The 20,651-nt window shown below is 52.8% G+C and overlaps 2 protein-coding genes across 5 annotated transcripts; both read left to right on the top strand.

The window, feature by feature from the left end:
- The first annotated feature begins 1,742 nt into the window (after positions 1-1,742).
- LOC103114629 (transmembrane emp24 domain-containing protein 9) lies at positions 1,743-7,334 on the top strand. The gene is made up of 5 exons (XM_007524329.3): positions 1,743-1,955; positions 2,106-2,206; positions 3,505-3,630; positions 3,988-4,134; positions 6,480-7,334. The coding sequence occupies exons 1-5, from the start codon at positions 1,772-1,774 to the stop codon at positions 6,627-6,629; spliced, it is 708 nt and encodes a 235-aa protein (XP_007524391.1). The 5' UTR covers positions 1,743-1,771; the 3' UTR covers positions 6,630-7,334.
- Positions 7,335-9,358: 2,024 nt separating this feature from the next.
- Positions 9,359-19,595, top strand: B4GALT7 (beta-1,4-galactosyltransferase 7). 4 transcript variants are annotated; one of them, XM_060197256.1, is made up of 8 exons: positions 9,372-9,511; positions 10,680-10,774; positions 11,269-11,430; positions 12,796-13,158; positions 15,290-15,515; positions 16,064-16,147; positions 16,327-16,431; positions 16,739-19,595. In XM_060197256.1, the coding sequence occupies exons 4-8, from the start codon at positions 12,914-12,916 to the stop codon at positions 16,892-16,894; spliced, it is 816 nt and encodes a 271-aa protein (XP_060053239.1). In that variant the 5' UTR covers positions 9,372-9,511; positions 10,680-10,774; positions 11,269-11,430; positions 12,796-12,913; the 3' UTR covers positions 16,895-19,595. The 4 variants fall into 4 exon arrangements, with proteins under 4 accessions (XP_060053238.1, XP_007524390.1, XP_060053239.1 ...); XM_060197255.1 differs by lacking the exon at positions 10,680-10,774 and having other exon boundaries at positions 9,359-9,511; XM_060197257.1 differs by lacking the exon at positions 11,269-11,430.
- Positions 19,596-20,651: the final 1,056 nt, after the last annotated feature.

The following is a 20,651-nucleotide window of genomic DNA, read 5'->3' on the forward strand; positions in this document are numbered from 1 at the left end:
TTCTCTCCCCCTCTCTGTCTTCCCCTCCTCTCTCCATTTCTCTCTGTCCTACCCAACAACAATGACATCAGTAACAACAATAACTACAACAACAAAACAACAAGGGCAACAAAAGGGAATAAATAAATTATATATATATATATATATATATATATATATATATATATATATAACCCTTAATATAGGGAGTTGAGTGGCAGCGCAGCGGGTTAAGTGCACATGGCACAAAGTGCAAGGACCGGCACAAGGATCCCAGTTCAAGCCCCCGGCTCCCCACCTGCAGGGGAGTCGCTTCACAGGTGGTAAAGCAGGTCTGCAGGTGTCTATCTTTCTCTCCCCCTCTCTGTCTTCCTCTCCTCTCTCCATTTTTCTCTGTCCTATCCAATAATGACAGCAACAACAACAATAATAACTCCAACAATAAAACAAGGGCAACAAAAGGGAATAAATAAATATTAAAAAAAAATAAATACTGTTTCTAAGGAAAATTAGAGGAAATTTTCCCCATAAGAAGAAATGTGAAGGGTGGGGTTAGAAAGCACAATGGTTATGCAAAGAGACTCTCATGCCTGAGGCTCTAAAGTCCTAGGTTCAGTCTCCCACACCACCATAAGCCAGAGCTGTGCAGTGTTCTGGTTAAAAATAAATAAATAAACAACAACAACAACAAATTGTGAACACATCCTCAGTAAATTTCCATCTCTAGCACTCAAAGAAAATAAGGAGAAACCGAAATAAAGACACAATCTCCAATTTCTGTGAAACCTTGACGTAGTACAAACTGCACACTCCAAAGAGAAAACTTCAGAAATAAACTGAGATTTAGATGTAACCCAGGGACGAAATATACCCACATCTGTGATGTCACATTGAGTGCAGAAACCTGGGCCCCTAACCCCCCCCCCCCCCAATGCAACTTTACCTGCAAATCACTTGTCCACCGAACCTGGGTCCTGAAATGAACCGTCTCGGGAACTATCTGATGACAAAGTGTTGGGGGCAGGGGGACCCCCTGGGAACAGACAGATCAGGTTTAGGAAGTGAAGATCTGGGGTTCAGGAGACAAAGAGGAGTTAAAGGAAGCCTTTGGGGTGGGCTTAACATATTTTCCTGCGAGGAAAAATTTGTGTATTGTTGGTGTCATATATTTTCCTTTTTGTTTGTTTTTAATATTTATTTATTATTGGATAGAGACAGAAATTGAGAGGGAAGGGGGGAGAGGTAGGGAGAGAATACCTGCAGTATTGCTTCACCACTCGTGAAGCTTTTCCTCTGCAGGTGGGGACCAGTGACTTGAACCTGGGTCCTTGTGCTCTGTAATGTGTGTGCTTAACCAGGTGCTGCCTGGCCCCGGTGTCATATATTTTCCAAGTTCAAATTTTTTTTTTTTTAATTTCTCCCCCTCACACCCCAAGTTCAATCTTTTAAAAATAGGAGGGAGAATGGCAGATGGAAAGCGTGGGGCTCTAGGTTCGAATCCCCATAACTCTCAAAATGCACTCCGTGACCTCAAACTGCCATAGATTTTTTGATTTAGATTTGCAAAAAGCTGATCACGGCCAGCAACGCCGGCTGAAGAGAGGGCCAGTTCTGGGGGTCCTAATTCGTTTTCAGGTAGGTACCGCGCCCCAATCAGGTTCTGCCGCGCTACGGCCGCGAGGCATCTCGGAACTTGCAGTCCACATGGCCGAACTCGCAGTCCCGGCAGGCCCCGCGCGACGGCAGTGCGACGTGGCGCGGCCGATTGCGGCTGCGCGGGCAGGTGGGGAAGATGGCGGCGGAGCGCGGCGTGCGGGTGTCCGGGGCTCGGCCGGCAGCAGGGCTGGGCCGGCTGGTGCGGGCCTACTTGCTGCTGCTGTGCTGCGCGGCTCGCGGAGGCGCGCTCTACTTCCACATCGGGGAGACGGAGAAGAAGTGCTTTATTGAGGAGATTCCCGACGAGACTATGGTTATAGGTGCGGGGGAGGGGGAGGTCTGGAGCAGGACTGGGAGGGGGTGCGGGGCCATCAGATGTCCGGAGCCGAGGCAGCAGCGGACGCCGCCCCACCTCGCCCGTCGCTGATCTGGGCCCGCCCTGCTTCCCCCCCCCGTCCCCCCACCCCCAGGAAACTACCGGACGCAGCTCTATGACAAGCAGCGGGAGGAGTACCAGCCGGCGACCCCCGGGCTTGGCATGTTCGTGGAGGTGAAGGACCCAGAGGACAAGGTGAGCCGCCCTCTATGAAGCCCCGCCGAGCCCCCCATTGCCCTCCAGCTCCAGGCCGTGTCGAGCAGGCGCTGAGACTCCCTCTCCCTGCTTCCGCATCTGACGAGCGGGTCTTGACAGTCGGTGGTCGGGAAGGTCCCGCGTTTAAGCTCGGGGCCAGGCTTGGACGGCTGCAGCGCTCTCCGCGCTTCTCAGGCCTGCTGCTTGACGTCTCCCAGTCAGTTTCCTTCCTTGAGACATTTGTTTCCTGGCCTTAGAAGTAAGGAAGTTCACCTGCCTTGTCGTGGTAAGGTGCACTCAGGGTGCTGGAAAGCAAAGGGGATTGTCACCTCTGAAGTCGTGACGTCTAGTCAACTAGAATTACACAGAGTGCTTTCAAAAAGAATCATCAGTGTGGTCCGGGACGTGGTGCAGTGGCTGAGACTCTAGACTCTCAAGCATGAGGTCCCGAGTTCAATCCCTGGCAGCACATGTACCAGAGTGATGTCTGGTTCTTTCTCTTTCTCTCTCTCCTATCTTTCTCATTAATAAATAAATAAAATCTTTAAAAAAAGGCTTTCTCATTAATAAGTAAATAAAATATTTAAAAAAATGATCAGCTTTACATTTTGATACAGGGTATTGAAACTAGACAAAAAGCTGCAGCCCAGGAAGTGGCACAGTAGACAAGGCATTACTCTTTGAGATCTTGAGTTCAGTCCCAGGAATGTGCCAGAGTGATGCTTTAGGGGATTAGGTGGGGGCCACACCTGGCTGAGCACACAGATTGCAGTGCGCAAGGACCCAGGTTCAAGCCCCCAGTCCCCACCTGCAGGGGGGAAAGCTTCACAAGCAGCGAAGCAGGGCTGCGGGTGTCTCTCTGTCTCTCTCCTCCCTACCTCCACCGTCCCTTTCAATTTCTCTGTCTCTGTCCAATAAATAAATTTAAAAAAGAAAACAGTGATGCTCTGACTCCTTTCCTCTCTGATGAATACAGCTAGACCAACAAAGCTAAAGCCCTTTAGCTGTTACCTTTCATTTTAGCAGATAGCAAAACAACCATACACCAAAGATGTCGAAAGGACATGAGCTATGAATAAAAGAAAGTTCCTCATCAGAGCAGTTACATGCCAACCGAATGTCAGATTCCTCACCTCTGCCCTAAATAGTTTTCAGACAAGTTTTTGGCAAGTACTGCCGAGCAGCTTTGGAGTGGAGTACCAAAGGCTGTTGACTGTCACTTGCTGAGCCCCTGAGAACTTTGAGAGCGGTTTCCGTCCAATCTTCTGCCTACATTCATTGGAAACCCTTCTCTCTAGCTCATCCTGGCCCGGCAGTATGGTTCCGAAGGCAGATTCACTTTCACCTCCCACACCCCTGGTGAGCACCAGATCTGTCTTCACTCCAACTCCACCAAGTTTTCCCTTTTTGCTGGCGGCATGTTGGTAAGTAGAGCTGTGTGGGATCTGTCATTTTGTCCCTGTTGAGGACTGGGTACTGCTGGCGTCATGGGCATAGGATGAAGGGATTGGATTTTGTGTCTCCTGCTAAGATTGGGTTTCCAGTGAACTTCCAGGGCATTGCTAAGCTCTTTGTTTGTGCCTGCCCGGGTCAGAACATTAACCAAGGCTTATTCTGGCTATGTGCCTAGAGACACAAAGGACTGGACACTGAGCAGGTCTCAAGTCAGTGCTGGCTAACTGAACACTCACTGAAGATGGGGTGGGGGAGGCACACCTCCATCCTGGGCAGGAACACAGTGCAGGGCCTCTGATTTTCCATATTGTCTCTTCTGTCCCCAGAGAGTTCACCTGGATATCCAGGTGGGTGAACATGCCAACGACTATGCAGAAATCGCTGCTAAGGACAAGTTGAGTGAGTTGCAGCTCCGAGTGCGGCAGCTCGTGGAGCAAGTGGAGCAGATCCAGAAAGAGCAGAACTACCAGCGGGTAAGTGGTTGGGCTGGGAGCATCGGGCTTCGTCCCTGAAGCTGCCCACTGGCTCATCCAGATCTGAGATGAAACCTAGCAGCTCACCTGTTGGTGCTGGGGAGGGGAAGGTACTAATTCACTTTGTGGAGCCAACCAGTGGCATGTCAGTTGAGTGTACATGTTAGCATGCCCAAGGACCCAGGTTCAGATACCCAGTCCCCACCTACAGGGTGGAAAGCTTGATGAGTGGTGAAGCAATGCTGTAGGTGTCTCACTTTCCCTCTGTCTCCCTTTTCCTTCTCAATTTCTATTTCTTAACAAAATAATAATAATAGTGAAAGGCCACAATGGATTTGTCATGCAGGCAGCGAGCCCTAGCAATAACCCTGGGGGCAATTAAAACAAAACTCGACTTTAGAATTAAGGAGACAGGGGAGTCGGGGGTAGCACAGCAGGTTAAGCAGTGGTGCAAAGCACAAAGATCCTGGTGCGAGCCCCCGGCTCCCCACCTGCAGGGGAGTCGCTTCACAAGGGGTGAAGCAGGTCTGCAGGTGTCTGTCTCTCCCCCTCTCTGTCTTCTCCTCCTCTCTCCATTTCTCTCTGTCCTATCCAACAACGATGATAACAATAATAATTACAATAATGCAACAAGGGCAACAAAAGGGATTAAGTTAGTTAATTAAGAAAAAAAAAAAAAGAATTAAGGAGACAGGCTCAGACTCAGTTGCTGAAGATAGCTCAGCATTAGACATGCGTACCTGAGAGCCCAGAGACTCAGCCTCAGATTCCCAACACCACCATATGCTACAGCTGAGTGGTGATCTTCTCTTTCTCTCAGAAAAAAATAATTTAAAGAGATTAGCTTTTGGGGCCAGATGGTGATACACCTGGTTGAGTGCACGTGTTGTAATGCAAAAGGACCCAGGTTTGAGCCCCTGGTCCCCACCTGCAGGGGGAAAGTTTCACAAGTGGTGAGGCAGTGCTGCAGGTGTCTCTGCCTCTCTCCCTCTCTATCTCACCCTTCCCTCTTTGATTTCTGGCTGTCTCTATCTAATAGGTAAGTAAAGATAACAATTAAAAGATAGAAGCTTTTTGGTGGAGCCAGGGCCTCAGGCATGTGTGATTTCACTGCTTCCTGGCGAGTTATTTCAGAGAGACAAGTGCCTTGGCACTCCCCTATGGTGACTGGACTTGAATTTGAGTTGTGTGAGTGGGTGGACATATACATCCTACCCTTCCCTGCCTGGTGAGCTCTCTCTCCAGCCCAAGACAGGCTTTCCAGAGACTATCATTGCTCTAAACCACTGTTACGTACACCAGACTCATGGTAGTGATTGCCTGCAGTACCTCAAATGCTAGTCCTGTGTATCTGGGTGCTTCCAGGACAAGGTGTTTCAAACTCTGTCTAGGAGCCAGGCACAATTTGAATGGCTCTGCATTGATAAGGACTGGTAGGCAGCAACCTGTCAAAAGGGATGGAGAGTGCACACTTCAGTGGGTGAGGTCCTGAATGTGATCCCTGGCATCAAAAATGTAAATGAACAGAGATAGCTACTATTCATTGTTGGTTGAGGACCCTCCCCCAGCAGAAGTATTAGTGCTGGCTGTTAGAGGAGCTAGGGTGTGTCTGTCTGTCTGTCTGTTTCTCTCTCCCCCTCTCTCCTCACCAGGGTTATCGCTGGGGCATTGTGCCTGCACTGCAAACCCATGGCTCTGGTGGCCATTCTTTCCTTTTTCTTTCTATTTTCATTTGAAAGAACAGAGAGAAATTGAGAGGGGAGGGAAGATAGGGAGAGAGAACAATAGATAGCTGCCTCACCACTCACGAAGTGTTCCTCCTGCAGGTGGGGAGTGGGGGCTCCAACCCAGATCCTTGCACATGGTGATATGTGCACCTACCCAGGTGCGCATGGTCCCGGCCCCAGGACTCTCGTTTTTTTACGTGTAAGCGGCCTGGGCTGTAAAAGCTAGCAGAACAGAGCTCACAGAACATACACTGGGCAGGGTCCTCAAGATGCAGTCGGGGAGATCTGGGCAAGGGCTTCAGAGTGCGCCTACTCCTGCACACTGCAGAACAGTCCTGTCCTGTGGAGTGATACCAGGCTTTCACCTTTCCCCAGTTGTCAGGGCAGGACCAGATGAAGGCTGTTCCTGACAGATGAGCAAACGCAGAATTCAGTGGGTCACCTGGGGCTGTCCACTGGGGAGAGGGAGGGTGGCTCCTTGTTGGGGTGGCGCTTTGTAGTCATTTGGACCCTTTGAAGCTGGTTGACTCTGGGCATCCTCCTGGGAGGGAACCTGGTAGTGGTAGCATCGTGTGTCGGGCACAGCCAATTCCAGCTCCTCCCTTCTTCCCCTGGCAGTGGCGTGAGGAGCGCTTCCGGCAGACCAGTGAGAGCACAAACCAGCGGGTGTTGTGGTGGTCCATCCTGCAAACCCTCATCCTCGTGGCCATCGGCGTCTGGCAGATGCGGCACCTCAAGAGCTTCTTTGAAGCCAAGAAGCTGGTGTAACCATCCCAGGCCTCACAGGCCTTCCTTCCTCCCTGCTGGGGGAGAAAAAGCCTCCTGGAACTGATTTCTCTTTGGCAGGAGGATTGGGTCCTAGAGGGGAGAGGGGTCAGTGGCACCTTGGGCACAAGCTGGGGGTGGCAGCTTGGCTGCCTAATCCCCTAACCCCCTCAAGTGGTGGGGCACGTGCCTCCCCACTTCCCTGGGCTCTGGGATCTTTGCAGTAATCGCCAGGGGCTGGTGAAGCCGCTGGGAACACCACTGGCACCTCAGAATCACAGTGTTACTGATCAGGGATGTGAGATTATTGGCAGGGGCGGCTGGAGGGAGGGGAGTGGGTGGGCAAGCCAGTCTTCTTTTGTCTTCCTTTGCTAACTTGGGGCTTTGAGCAGGTTAGGGTGTGGCTGTGGTTCCCTGCCACCCAGGGAATCCCACGTTCCCTCTTCGAGCCTAGAACTCAGTCTGCTGATTTGGGCTCTATGCAAACTGAGGGTGGGGTGGAGGGGTTTACCATAAGCAACGTGGCACTGAGTTTGACCCTGGCTGCTTTATGTGGTAGTCCTTTTGGGCGCTGGAGGAACTGGGGTACTGGTACAAGAGGCCTTGGTACTGGTGGGGACGGGGCCTGCAGAGTCTTAGTTACTGATTTCATTTTCATTGAGTCTAGGGTTGTTACATTGGTTTCCCAATAAAAGAGATCGACTTCTTGTCCAGTGTAAAGTGACTCCACTGTAGTGGGTATAACACTCTTGAGGTGCACTGGCGTGTTCTGCCAATGGGCAGCACTTCACATTCCACTGAATATGCAGCTGTGAGATGCATGCCTTCATGCAGCAGGGGTGCTGTGTTTGCCCAAGCTGTTGGTTGCTACCCAACAGCTCAGCTGGCGGAGGGCACATAGATGCTGGCACTCCCCTGCTAAGAGCACATCCTACCTTCTCAGAGAAGGGTGAGGACCATTGTCATGGTGCCCACGGTTCCAGGAGGAGGTTCCTAGTTAGGGAAGGTGGTGCTGAATTAGAGTGTGGTGGGTGGGGGCGATTGGTTGAACACACGTCACAATACACAAGGACCCAAGTTTAAGCAGCCTGGTCCCCATCTGCAGGAGGGAAGCTTCATGGGGTGAAGCAGTGCTGCAGGTATCTGTTTCCCTCTCTACTTCTCTCCATTTCTGGCTATCTCAGAGTGTGGGGATAAGAGTGTTAACCACCAGCATGGAGGCACAGCAAGGAGAGGGAGGATCCCTGCTGTGAAAAAAGACAGGTGTGTTGGAGCAGGCAGAGACCAACAGCTGGAGGTGGTGAGGGGAGGGGCTGGAGAAAAGTGGGAAAGGAAGATGGGTTAAGTTAGTGCATTGCTTCTCAGCATGTCCCGTCCCGTGGGACCTTCAAGGTGGGTTAACCTAGGAGAGGGAGTGAGGACAAGGAAAGAAGGGTGAGGGAAGGGGACAAGACACGCAAGAGAAATGAGACAAGTCAAGATTCTGATCAAGTCTGTTTATTAGCACCAAAGATGCTGTTTTTAAGGCAAGGGAAAGGGAGGAGTTAGCAGTTGGGGACTGTTGATTGAAGTGGTGTGTTGTCATGGTAATCAGTTATCTGGAAGGTCCTGAGTGATTCATGGGGAAGTGGAATTGGGAGACAGGAACTCATCTTGTCTGTGAACAAAGACTCTAAGGTGTAAAGAAGCAGGAACTTCACTTTTAAGCAAGGCCGTCTGAACAAAGACTGTGGTCATGCCAATAGCAACCTTGAGGGCACATGTGGCTCCCCACATCAGCAGAGTGAGGTATGACCACTGCTCAACAAGAGTTTTAAGTGGAAGAATTCACTTTCCCCTGAAGGTCAGTTTAAGGGAGGTTAACACAGTTGTGCAAAGAAGGGTTGGGGAGAGTTGTTGGGGGCTACTTGACCAGCTGGGAGATTGTAATCTGAGCTCACTGACACCTAGACCTCCACATTAAATGAATTTAAAAACTAGTATAGCAGCTCAGAAGGTAGTACAGTGGATAAAGCACTGGACCCTCAAACATAGGAGCCCAGATTCTATCCCTGGCATCACATGTGCCAGAATGATACTCTGATTTCTGTCTCCCATTAATAAATGATTTTAATTATTTTTTAAATTTTTATTTCCTTTTGTTGCCCTTGTTTTATTGTTGTTGTTATTGATGTTGGATAGGACAGAGGAGAGGAAGACAGAGTGGGAGAGAAAGATAGGCACCTGCAGGCCTGCTTCACTGCTTGTGAAGCGACTCCTCTACAGGTGGGGATCCTTATGCCATTCCTTGCGCTTTGCACCACGTGCGCTTAACCGCTGCACTACCGCCTGACTCCCGATTTTAACTAGTTTTTATTAACTGACTGGGGAAGTCAAGCAGCAGGCTTGAGAAGAGCAGAGGGCGCTGCAGCCGTCCCACCGTCAAGTGTGTGACGCCAGACCCGAGCTGGCTCCCCTCTTAACTACAGTGGTGAAAGATTTCTCCATCCGGATTGGCAGCAGGAGGGAGAGGCAGAAGAGCACAGGCGCTGGTTTGGAACCCCCGAGTCTAAACCCAGCCCCAGCCCATGATCTGCGCCCTTCCGAAGCCTCAGTTTATCGCGCTGTCCCGCGGGTCCGGGAGGCTGAGCAGGGTCTGAGCGCTCCCTGCTTCTCCCGCAAGCGGAACCTTTGGCGCGTTGGTTCCGGGGGCCGCACGGCTCGGCGGAGTAGAGGACACGCGGACCGGGGGGCGGGGCGCGGGGCGGGGCGGGAGGCGGAGGCGCCGCGTAGGCCGGGAGGCCCGGCCGGCCGGGCTGCGAGCTCGATCCCCATGTGCCACCGCCTCCCCGCACGATGTTCCCCTCCCGGAGGAAGGCGGTGCAGCTGCCCTGGCAGGACGGCAGGTGAGCGGCGGCGGGGGCCGGGCCTTCCTCCGGGTGCAAGTCCCTTCCGGGTGCCGGTCGGGGTCCGGGGTGGGGGGCGGGTTCGCCGCGCTCCGTGTGTCTCGGTCTCTGTCCACGAGAGTCTCTGTCTCCGGGCCCCGCGGAAGCTAAAATAAGGAGCCGGGTCTCTCCGTCTCTGCGAGGCTGTTTCTCGATGGGTCTCGGCGTCTCTGTCTCTGCGTCTCGCTGTCTCCCTTGACCTCTCACTGCATCTCTGTCTCTGCTGTCTGAGACGCTTGGGTGTTTCTTTTTTTTCTTTCTTTTATTATTTTTAATACTTTATTTGTAGAGAGAGAGAGAGAGGGGCAGAGAGGCACGAAACCAGAACTTTGGCTGCTGGTGGTGTCGGGGATCGAACCTGCTGGGACCTCAGCCTCTACGGGCAGCAGAGTCTTTTTAATATTTTATTTATTTTTTAAAGGAAAGAGATAGAAAGGGAGAGAGAGATACAGAGAGAAAGGAAGGAGAAAGATACAGAGAAAAAGGGAGACACACACAGACTCATCAGAGCCCTGTGCAGCTCTGGCTGCTGGTGGTGCCTGGGCTCGAACCTGGGACCTCAGAGCCTCAGGCAGGAACCTTTTGCAGAACCATGATGCTGTGTCCCAAGCCCCAGAGTCTTGGGGTTTTTCTGGCCTGTTTTCCCCATCTCATCCATGTAGATTGAGGGCCCCCGTTTTGCTCCCCCTTCCTTTCCTCCAAACTCCACGGAGAGAGCGTGAGCTGGGCCCAGAACTCGCTGAGGACCTTTCAGCCAAAGCAGAATCTGTGTGTGGGGTGGGGTCTGGAGGCTATTTGACCCCCTTTTTGGGGAGGACACCCACACTTCAGTTGTAAGATCTGCCCCCCCTTCTCACCTAGAATACTTGAGAGTGGGTCCCACAGAGTGACACCTCATTCCTCCTTTGTCCCTCAAGCTGGCCAGTGCTGAAAGATCCTTGAGTGCTGTGGGCACAGCTCATTACCAGTGGGGATTTTTCAGATGTGTTATTTGAAGTCAGAATAGTGTGTGGGCTATGGGGTCAGCCCTGAGCAGGAATAGCCTTTCACAGCCATGTAAGAGAGGCAGATCACATCGGGGACCTCAACTTTTCTATCTCTGAAACAAACTATCCATTCTGCAAGGCAGGGTGAGGATTACAGATCAGATTCCTGCTGTAAGCAGAACTGCTGAGTATTGAAAACCTTGTTGTCCTGAAGTTCGTGCCAGGGAAGAAAGGAAAGGTAATGGAGAATTTCCATTTCCCGATCCCTTTCTATAATCTTTGGGACATAAACATATTTGCAAAAAAAAAAAGAACTGATGTCAATTCCGGCTTTTGACATGGACACGCAGATTGATGCTCTAGACATAGCAGGTAAGTGTTGAGTACCAGGCCTTGAATCTGCATTTCTCTAGCCTTGGGCACTGGCAGCTGAGAGAGAGAAACCTCTTCTAGTCGCTTCTGGGTGGCTCAGAGCCCAGGAGGACCTGGAACTGCAGGTATAGAGTTTGCCGCCAGGTGGCTCCAAGGCATCTTTCCTGCACACTGTCCTGGTGTCTGAATTGAGTTGCTTAGCTGTTCGGATCCTTAGAGCTCAGGATGAGGGTGCTCCTGAGAAGGTGTTGGGGTGGCAGGTGGGGGGTGGGGCTGGACCGAATGAACCACATGTAAGCGTGCATGACCAGTCCTTGCTGTACTCCTGGGACTTACTGGTCACTGCTTCTTCACCCAAAGGTGTGATATTTCCCCATCTCCATCTTCCTGGTCTCTGCCCTGCCCCCACAAAGAGTCCAGAGGGCGAGAGAGAGTCTGTAGAGGTTCCAGCCTGCCCAGGCCACTTGCAGGACTGGCCTCCGCTGCTCCCCAGCGGAAACCCCTGCCCCAGGACCATGGGGGGTAAGTGAGAAGCCCTCCAGGGGGGCCTGTCCTGCTGCCCCTCTGCTGTGTGTGGGGTCTGAGCCTGGCTCAGGGCTGCTGGCTTCCAGGTGGGTGGCCAGGCCTCTAGAGGAAGGCAGGGGCTGCGCCAGCTCTCGCATGTGAGTCAAAGCATGCCCTGACTGCTCGGACCCTTCCTGGAACTCACTTGGCACGTCCTTTGCTTCTGACTTGGCTGAGTCTGAAGTGTGGAGAGAGCCAGAAGCTGTAGGAGCACAGAGGAAGGAGCATGCCCTCCGTGTGTGCGTGTGTCTGGGGGGCGGGGGGATGTTAGCTGTGAGGCTAGAGTCTGGCCTTGAAGGATGGACATGGAGTTTCCAAGGAACCTAAAATAAGGAGCAGGTTTGTGAGTGATTCTCAGAGGGACCCAGTATGACGGCCGGGGCCTCTGGAGATGGGCCCAGGCCACAGAGGAATCTGACCTGCAGCTTGCACACTGAGGAATCTCGTCCAGGAGATGGAGAGAGAGAGAGAAAGAGAGGGGTGAGGAAGGAGCCAAGAGGGCCTTTGGAGGCTGACTCTCACTGAGGACTGTTGTAGGCTGTGGAGGAGGTTGCCTCGCAGACTGCGCATGTAGAGGGTCTGCCCTTTCCTTGGGCCCCTCAGCCTGCCTTGCCCAGTCTCAGACAGTCTCCAGAGAGAGGAGCAGGTGAGCCAGGGCATTTTCCAGCTGTTCCTTTGCACTTTCTGCCCCCAAGGCTAGAGACTCTCCCAGCAGCCTCCACAGTCTCAGACATACAGCTTTTTTTCCGGCTTTAGATGAGTTTGGGGGTTTTTTGTACTTGGCTCTTGCCTCTCTCGTTCTGTCTCTTTCTCTCCCATTTCTCACCTCTTATTGCATAGACTCCTTCTGGGACTGAATCTTTTGAAATTCAATCAGTGACCTCCACTGCCCTGTTGGGGCTAGCACGGGCTTGAAGGCAGTAAGCCTTCAGACTTTCACCTGGACTGGTGGCAGCATGTAGCCTATTGGGTGTGAGAAGCAAGACAAAGCCACTGCTGGGGCTAGGAGACCCTTAGGGGAGCAAGCAGACAATGATGGCTCAGGACACAAGCCTGTGGAGGGCCACAGACAGAGCATCTGGTCTTTGCCCCTGAGCAGGAGTGGCCTCAGGGCTGCCAGGAAGTGGGTGACTTGGGCTCGGCCTGGAGCTCTAAGCAGGATTCAGGTGCATGGTAACAGCGTGAGCAAAAGTGTTCATGTTGCCTCGGCACTAATTCTCAGGTGCTTCTGACAGGGCAGTCATGGGGAAGCCAGAAAAGGGGTCTGTCACCAGGCCTGACTCCGGCCTGTGGCTCTGATCCTCGTTCCCACCCATCTCCCAGGTCCAGGTTGCTCCCCAGCAGCCTCCCCAGGAAGTGCTCTGTCTTCCACCTCTTTGTGGCCTGTCTTCTACTGGGCTTCCTCTCGCTGCTCTGGCTGCAGCTTAGCTGCTCTGGTGACATGGCCCGGGCAGCCAGGGGACAAGGACAGGAGACCCCAGGCCCGCCCCAGGCCTGTCCCCCAGAGCCGCCGCCTGAGCACTGGGAAGAAGACCCGTCTTGGGGCCCCCACCGCCTGGCAGTGCTGGTGCCCTTCCGGGAACGCTTCGAGGAGCTGCTGGTCTTTGTGCCCCACATGCACCGCTTCCTGAGCCGGAAGAAGATCCAGCACCACATCTACGTGCTCAATCAGGTGGACCACTTCAGGTAGGAGCTGCCTCCTGGCCGGCGACCCCTCCCACCAGGCCTCCACCCTGCCCAGGACTACTGGCGGCTGTGACAGGAGGCTGGAAGGTGATGGAGCCCCCACAGCATGTGATGGGACGTTTGCCGGATGGTTTGGGGCTAGGGATGGACCTGACTTGATTCCCATTTGATTTTTTTCATTTTGTATTTGGTACTGGGGGATGAACCTAGGCCCTCACGCATATATAATACCTCTCAGCTCAAGTTTCAGTGTTTTTGAGAGAGAGAATAAATAGAAGGCGAAGGGACAGATGGTGGTTTCCCTGAACCCAGGTTCAAGCCCTTGGTCCTCACCCGCAGAGGAAAGGTTTAAGTGTTGAGGGGAAGCAGTGCTGAAGGTGTCGCCCTTTAACCTCCTTCCTTCCCTCTTAATTTCCCTGTCTCAAAAAAAAAAAAAAAAAAAAAAGGAAAGAAAAACAGTTGTTTGGAATAGTGGATTACAGGCAGGCAGTGAGTCTCATCAGTTACCCTGGTGGCAGAGAGAGAAAGAGAGAGAGAGATGTGCACCATAGCATCCTATCCACCACCCATTTTTGCTCCTTCAGAGCTGTCAGTGGTGCTCCCATATCCAGCACTCAAACCCGGGGCCTCACACACAGTAAGGCATGTGCTTTACCAGGTAGACTGTTGTCTTTGTTCTAGTTTCCATTTTAAGGGTTTGTGTTTGTAGTTTTATTAGAGGGGCTGGTGGGGAGAGACTAGATCACCACTCAGCGCTGCTATATGCAGTGCTGGGAGTTCAACTGGGATCAGGTTCCTACTTTTTTTTTTTTTTCTGGTTCCTACTTTTAAAAGCCCCTTGCCTGCTGCTGTATGTGGACTAGATTATACCAAACCAAGAGAAGTGGCTGGAACACCTGTTGTGTGGTCACTGAGGTGATAATGCTTGGCCAGGATGCTAAACGGGTCAGGGGAGCCGTGATGGAGCTGTGCAATCAGGAATTGGGTTGGGGAGGGCTGGCTGTAGGGGTTCGAGAAATTGAAGGGTCAAGGCCATGGCTTTGTTTCCTGTCGGTATCCTAAAATCCTTGCCCTTTCCAGAAGCTGCTGCCCCACCCCTGTCTCCTAGTCAGTCATGTCACATGCCACACCCGCCCACCCAGCCTTCCCTCTAGCTCACTGCTGCTGGGAGACAGATGCCACAGTTCTTGGGCCCACCAGGCCCCCGAGTCCATGATTCCCTCAGTTTTCAGTGTCCACCCTCCCTCCTTTCCCTTTCCCCAGCTTGGACCCTGTGCTGTGGCATTCATAACACGCTTCACCCCTGGTCTCTCAGTCTGGTGTAGCTCCACCTCACCTGCCCCCATAGCCACCTGCGGCTAGAGACAGAGTCCTAGCCCGAGAAGTCGCAGCCCCACCTGGAAGCCTTGGTTCCTCCAGCCTGCTGCCACCCTCCCCTTGAAAGGCAGCCACCACACCTCCCCTCCACTCCCACCCTCAGGACTCTGCTTCCTGGCAGAGAAAACAGACTCGCCGGTGGAGAACCAGTCCACATCCCCATCTGGAGGCTGCATTCCTGCCTTGGTCCCCCCGTCTTTCTGTCTCTGTCTCTCTCTCACACACACTCCATGAGCAAATAGCATGTGAAATCTTCCCACCTCCCTGTCTCCACTGCTGCTCTGAGCTAAGTCTTCGGTGCCCCCTGCCTGAATGACTGGATGAGGCATCACGCAGCAGCTTGTGCCTCTGGCCTCCTCTCTTCTTGCCATCCCAACTTGAGTGATCCTGGTCATTTGGATGTCATAGCAGGTCACACCCACCCCATTCAGAGCCCTGGAGGCCAGAGCCAGAGGCCAGTCCCCTTCTGTCCTCACCGGAAGCCCCCCTCTCACTCCATCTGGCCTTGGGCCCTGGCAATGGCCCCTCCACTGCCCCCAGCCACCCTCCATCCCCATTGCGTACAGTCAGTGCCCGGGACCTTCAGCTCTCTGCTTACCCTGCTTTCCTACTCTGTCCTCAGCACACAGTGGGTGCTCGGGACCCTTTGTGAGATGAGCCCTATAGGGCAGTCAGTGGCACCCCGGAGGGCAGTGTGGGCATAGGGTGGGCACGGTGGGGCGAGCAGAGAGCAAGTTCATTGCCCCCGGCCTAGGTTCAACAGGGCAGCACTCATCAATGTGGGCTTCCTGGAGAGCAGCAACACCACCGACTACATCGCCATGCATGACGTGGATCTGCTGCCCCTTAACGAGGAGCTGGACTATGGCTTCCCCGAGGCCGGGCCCTTCCACGTGGCTTCCCCTGAGCTGCACCCGCTCTATCACTACAAGACCTACGTGGGCGGCATCCTGCTGCTCTCCAAGCAGCACTACCGGCTGGTGAGCCTGGGGCTGCTGCAGGGCCCAGGGCCGGCCAGGGACTCAGGTCCTCTCAGGAGCACTCTGCCACAGCCCCAGGGCTCCTCTATGGACTGAAGCTTAGTTGGCGCTCACCACGGAAAGGCCGGGCAGGGTGTGTGTGTGTGTGTGTTTTGAGGGGTGTCCTGACTTCTGGGGTGACTCCCACTCAGATGGGGAAGAGCCCAGGCAGAGCTGCTCAGAAGAGAAAGAGCCACCCAGAAGAAATCGGGGTGCCACCCAGAAAGAAGCGGCCACTGTCACTTCTGCCTATTCCCAGCTCCCCAGTTAGGCCCACCCCAGAGGTGTTAGAGAAATCAGTCATTTCACAGTACTTGGAGGCCCCATTAGGACAGTGATGTGCTTGCTGATGGTATCCCAATAGAGGGGGCAGGAGCCATATCTGTTTCAAACAGCCATGGGCTAGGGGGTGAGGGGCCTGGCACGGCTCAGACTAGCTGCTCCCCAGAGGTAGGAGAGCAAAGAGCATCCTGGAGGACGGGCCTTCACACTGCCTCTCTCTGCATCAGTGCAACGGGATGTCCAATCGCTTCTGGGGCTGGGGCCGCGAGGACGATGAGTTCTACCGGCGCATCAAAGGAGCGGGGCTCCAGGTAACGCTCCTCCATCATTTCTCATCTGCCCTTGGATGAAGTTCCTGGGGTTTGGTAGCACCTCTGGTCCCCACCCTGGCAGCCCTGCCCCTGAGCAGTACCCCTTCTCTGCAGCATGGGCACTGAGGCTCTGGTCTCACAGAAGGGTGACCTGACCTGGCTTCTTTTGTCCTCCTTAGGTCCTCCGGCCCTCAGAAATCAAAACTGGATACAAGACGTTCCGCCACTTGCATGACCCTGCCTGGCGGAAGAGGGACCAGAAACGCATCGCGGCGCAGAAGCAGGTGCTAGCTGGTTGCAGTGGGGGCAGCGAGGTGGGAAGGTGGGGAACTCGCCAGCCCAAAGCCTTATTTATTTGGCTCTTTGGCCCAGGTGGCCCTGTGCTGGCTCAGACCAGCTGAGACGCATTCTGCTTGGCCATGTGCCCTGCTCCATGAGCTTCCCTGAGCACCTTGGTACAGTGGGATCTCAGGACCCATGGAGGATACTGGGGTGGTGTGGTGTGGCCTCTGACTCAGCTGAAGGTGCCTGAATCTCAGACAGATGGCTGGCCCCCTGAGTGCAACCGTGCCCTTTCCCCTCCATTCCCAGGAACAGTTCAAGGTGGACCGCGAGGGCGGCCTGAACACGGTCAAGTACAGAGTGGACTCCCGGACAGCCCTGTCTGTGGGCGGGGCCCCCTGCACTGTCCTCAACATCATGTTGGACTGCGACAAGGCCGCCACGCCCTGGTGCACGTTTGGCTGAACTGGCTACACAGTCGGATGCTTGTGGCCACAGGCCATACTGCTTCTCAGGCCCAGGCCTCGTTCTCGGTGAGAGACCTGGAGCTGCAGACAGCGAGCCACGTGCTGGCAGCAGGTTGGCCGCCAGAGACTGGCAGAGCCGGGACAGGACACACACAGGCTTCCTGAGATGCTACCAGCCATCAGCTGAGGGAGAGGAGGCTGGGACTCTGCCCTGCCTGCCCACCTGCCTGCCCACCTGCCCCCCCCTGCCCTCCTTTGTGTGCTCAGGCTGATGGATGCCTCATGCAGAGATGGAGTTTAGAAGCCCAGAGCTGACGTGGGCAGCCAGGCACTCACCAGGGTTGAAACTGTAGACACCAGAGTGTCAGCCCCATGGAAGGACACCAGTGCCAGCTGTTGGGCTCCAGGCAGGATTGTGAGCCAAGTGGTGCCAGACCTTCTGATTGTGCAAAAGAAAATGGAATTCTGGGTTCTTAAGTTAGTTCTCCTCCTCCTCCTCCTCCTTTTTTAATGATGCAAGTAATTGAAACTTAAAAAAGTATGACAGGCCAAACAAAATGCATTGTGCACCTCCAGTTTGTCACCTGTGGCTGAAAGGAAGAGAAGGGGAGGGCAAAAGATGACACCTCTCTGGGTTCTAAGTCGGCGAGTAGTTGGGTCAGGGTAGGGCATGACAGGCTCCAGTAGCACATGGTTCCTACCACTGTCTTGCCCCCCAATCTGGACTACCCTTTTGGATACCAGGCTTTCTGGGACTTAATTCTGGTAGGAGGCTTCCAGAGGGACAGAAATAGAGCCCCAGGGCTGGACTGAGGGTAGACAGGCTGAATCGGCTGTGATTTGAGAGGAGGGGGAGGGAGATGAGAGCACCATGGTGATGGGATGGTGCTATGGTTTCAGTCTGTCTCTGTCTAAAGAAAAAAATGAAGAAGAAAAAAAAAGGGGGTTACCTAGGAGGCCATTCAGAGGCATCATACATGTGAAATCCTGAGTGAAAATAAGCCAGTAGCAGTGTCTCTAATGAGAGCCTTCTCTCCTGGGAAAAAGCCTTTCTCACTTATTCTCACTTAGGAGCTACATAGCCACCCAACTCCAGCCTCTTCTACTCTTCCTGCCTCACTTGAGGTGGAGGTAAGGGAAAGATAAAACCAAGAGACATCTGTGAAAGGCACAGCCTGGGGACTTATTCCCAGAGAAAGACAGATTTAATTATGCTATAAATGTTATAAATACTTCCTCCTGCCTAGACATTTTCCCCACACTCACAGGGCTTTAGTATAACAACTATGGGCTACAGTTGAATATGATAAGAGCTTAAAGTCACAAACTGTGTTTAAGAGGTTCTTGGAGGGGGTAGCTGGTGGTGGTGTACCCAGTTGAGTACACACATTACAGTGCTCAAGATGCTGGTTCGACCCCCCTCCCGTCCCCACCTGCAGGAGGAAGCTTCACAAGTGGTGAAGCAGGGCTGCATGTATCTCTCCTCCCTCTCCCTTTTCAATTTCTGTCCTACCAAAAGAAGGGGAGGCGGCAGGGAGATGACCACTAAGAGTGGTAGATTCATCGTGCAGCTACGGAGACCCTGTGATAACTCTGGTGGCAATAAAAGAACAAGTAAAAGGTTCTTGGGGCTGGAGTTTGCCAACTCATAGGTTAGATGCATGTCTTGCCTTATGCTTGACCCAGGGTTTTTTGGTGTTTGAAGATTTGATTATTAATGAGGGTAGAAAAGAGAACCAAAGCATCATTCTGGCACATGCAATGCCAGGGACCTTGTGATTGAGAATCTGACACTTTACCCACCGTGTTACCTCCCAGGCCACTGAGGTTTTGTTTATTTATCCAGAGCACTGCTCAGCTCTGGCTCTTTGGTGGTGCTGGGAATTTAACCTGAGATCTTGGAGCCTCAGGCAGGAAAATCATTTGTGGTGTCACCCCAGTCCCCTTGGTCTAAGTTGGAACCCTGGTGCCAGCAGATATGGGAGGTGTGGTGGCATCTCACTGAGTGAACAGTACTCTGAGGAAAAAAAAAAAAAAAGAGCCTTATACCAGGCAATCTAGTCTGGGATTCCTGACCTTGCTTGGCTTCTGGTAAGGGACGGTCACCTTCACTTGCCTACCTCCTGGCTCTGACCCTACCGACTGGCCATTGCTCTTCTGTGAGCAGACTGGAGGGAACTAGCCATGTGTCACCTGATGTCTGTGGTCTGCTGTGGACCAGAGCATCATGCAGAGCAGGGCTATATAATGTTCCTGTACATGCACTGACTGCCCAGACAGCACATCTTGCTCAAACACTCCTCTTTCGGTGGGCCCGGCTCTCTCCACTTCACCTGGGCTCTGCCTATTTCAAGCATTTGACTGTCCCTGGGTCAGATCACTTCCTGACTTCTCCACAGTTCTATGTGAATATATTGACTTCCAAGAGACAGTGTTACATAGAAAAAGTATATGTGCTGAGCTCGACGCGCCTGTGTTGCAGTTTGAAACTTCTCCACTTACTCGCTGTATCTTGTTCAATCATAGTCTCTCTGAAATTGTCTGGCTAGAGCTGCTGGAAGATTCAGTCACACATTACAAGATAAGGAATGTGTGTGGAATCCAATTTTCTTACTATAAATTAAAGTCTATTCTGGTTCAGACTGCTGTAACAAAATACTCCAGATTCAGTGGCTTAGACAACAAATGTGGACTTCTTACAGTCTGGAGGTGGAGAAGTCCAAGATTAAGGCTGGAGAAGTTTGTGTCTGGTAAGAACTCTTTCTTGTTCACAGCCACACATCAATGACCTTCCAGAAACTTCTTCAAGGCAGTTCATCTACGCCGATGACATCTGCTGTGCAACTCAGGTATCCAAGTTTGACATCCTCGAGGAAACACGAAAGGCGTCTCTGATATCTGATTACTATAAAAAATGGCGACTAATCCCTAGCACTGCAAAAACGGTATCATCTGTTTTCCATCTACAACATGCCTTGGCCTCGCGTGAACTTAATGTGCAGCTTGACGATACGAGAATCCGGCATGAAGCCCAGCCAGTCTATCTTGGCGTTACTCTCGATTGCACCCTGTCATTTCACGAACCTCATAAAAACTGCAGCAAAGATGGACGCGAGGAATAACATCATTGCAAGACTGGCCAGCTCCTCATGGGGCGCGAGCGCTTCCACACTACGATCATCATCTCTGGCATTATGCTATTCCACTGCAGAATACTGTGCCCCAGTATGGTTCTGTAGCCCCCATGTCCACTTGGTCGATTCCAAATTATATTCCTCCATGAGGATAATTTCTGGAACCATCCTTTCCACCCTGGTTCCATAGCTGCCAGTTCTTAGCAACATCGCCCTGCCAGATATTTGTCGGGATGCAGTATCATCTAAGTTCACTTCCCACGTCTATGCTCGACCGGACCTGCCAATATATGCGGATATCTTCGCCCACCCTGTCCAACGCTTGATGTCTCGTCACCCAATCTGGTCCCCTACACCTACACTGAACTTCTCTGTTCCAGACTCTTGGAAACAGAGTTGGCAGTCAGCTGAGGTCAAGAGCAAACACCTCATCACAGACCCCTGCAAGCGTCAACCCGGCTTTGACCTAGCACGTTATGATTGGGCCCTCCTCAATCGCTATCGAACAGGCCATGGCCGGTGTGCCACTATGTTCCATCGCTGGGGAGGCAGAGACGACCCGAACTGCCCCTGCGGCTCCAGACAGACTATGACCCACATAGTCAACGACTGCCACCTCTC

This window comes from Erinaceus europaeus, chromosome 9, assembly GCF_950295315.1.
Source record: "Erinaceus europaeus chromosome 9, mEriEur2.1, whole genome shotgun sequence".
NCBI lineage: Eukaryota > Metazoa > Chordata > Mammalia > Eulipotyphla > Erinaceidae > Erinaceus > Erinaceus europaeus.

Coding starts and splice junctions, on each gene's coding strand:
- B4GALT7 (XM_060197255.1), top strand. CDS start 9,462: ATGTTCCCCTCCCGGAGGAAGGCGGTGCAGCTGCCCTGGCAGGACGGC. Junction 11,431..12,795: donor CTGCCCCAGGACCATGGGGG/GTAAGTGAGAAG, acceptor CCCATCTCCCAG/GTCCAGGTTGCTCCCCAGCA. Junction 15,516..16,063: donor CCAAGCAGCACTACCGGCTG/GTGAGCCTGGGG, acceptor TCTCTGCATCAG/TGCAACGGGATGTCCAATCG.
- LOC103114629 (XM_007524329.3), top strand. CDS start 1,772: ATGGCGGCGGAGCGCGGCGTGCGGGTGTCCGGGGCTCGGCCGGCAGCA. Junction 3,631..3,987: donor TTTTTGCTGGCGGCATGTTG/GTAAGTAGAGCT, acceptor TTCTGTCCCCAG/AGAGTTCACCTGGATATCCA. Junction 4,135..6,479: donor AAGAGCAGAACTACCAGCGG/GTAAGTGGTTGG, acceptor TTCCCCTGGCAG/TGGCGTGAGGAGCGCTTCCG.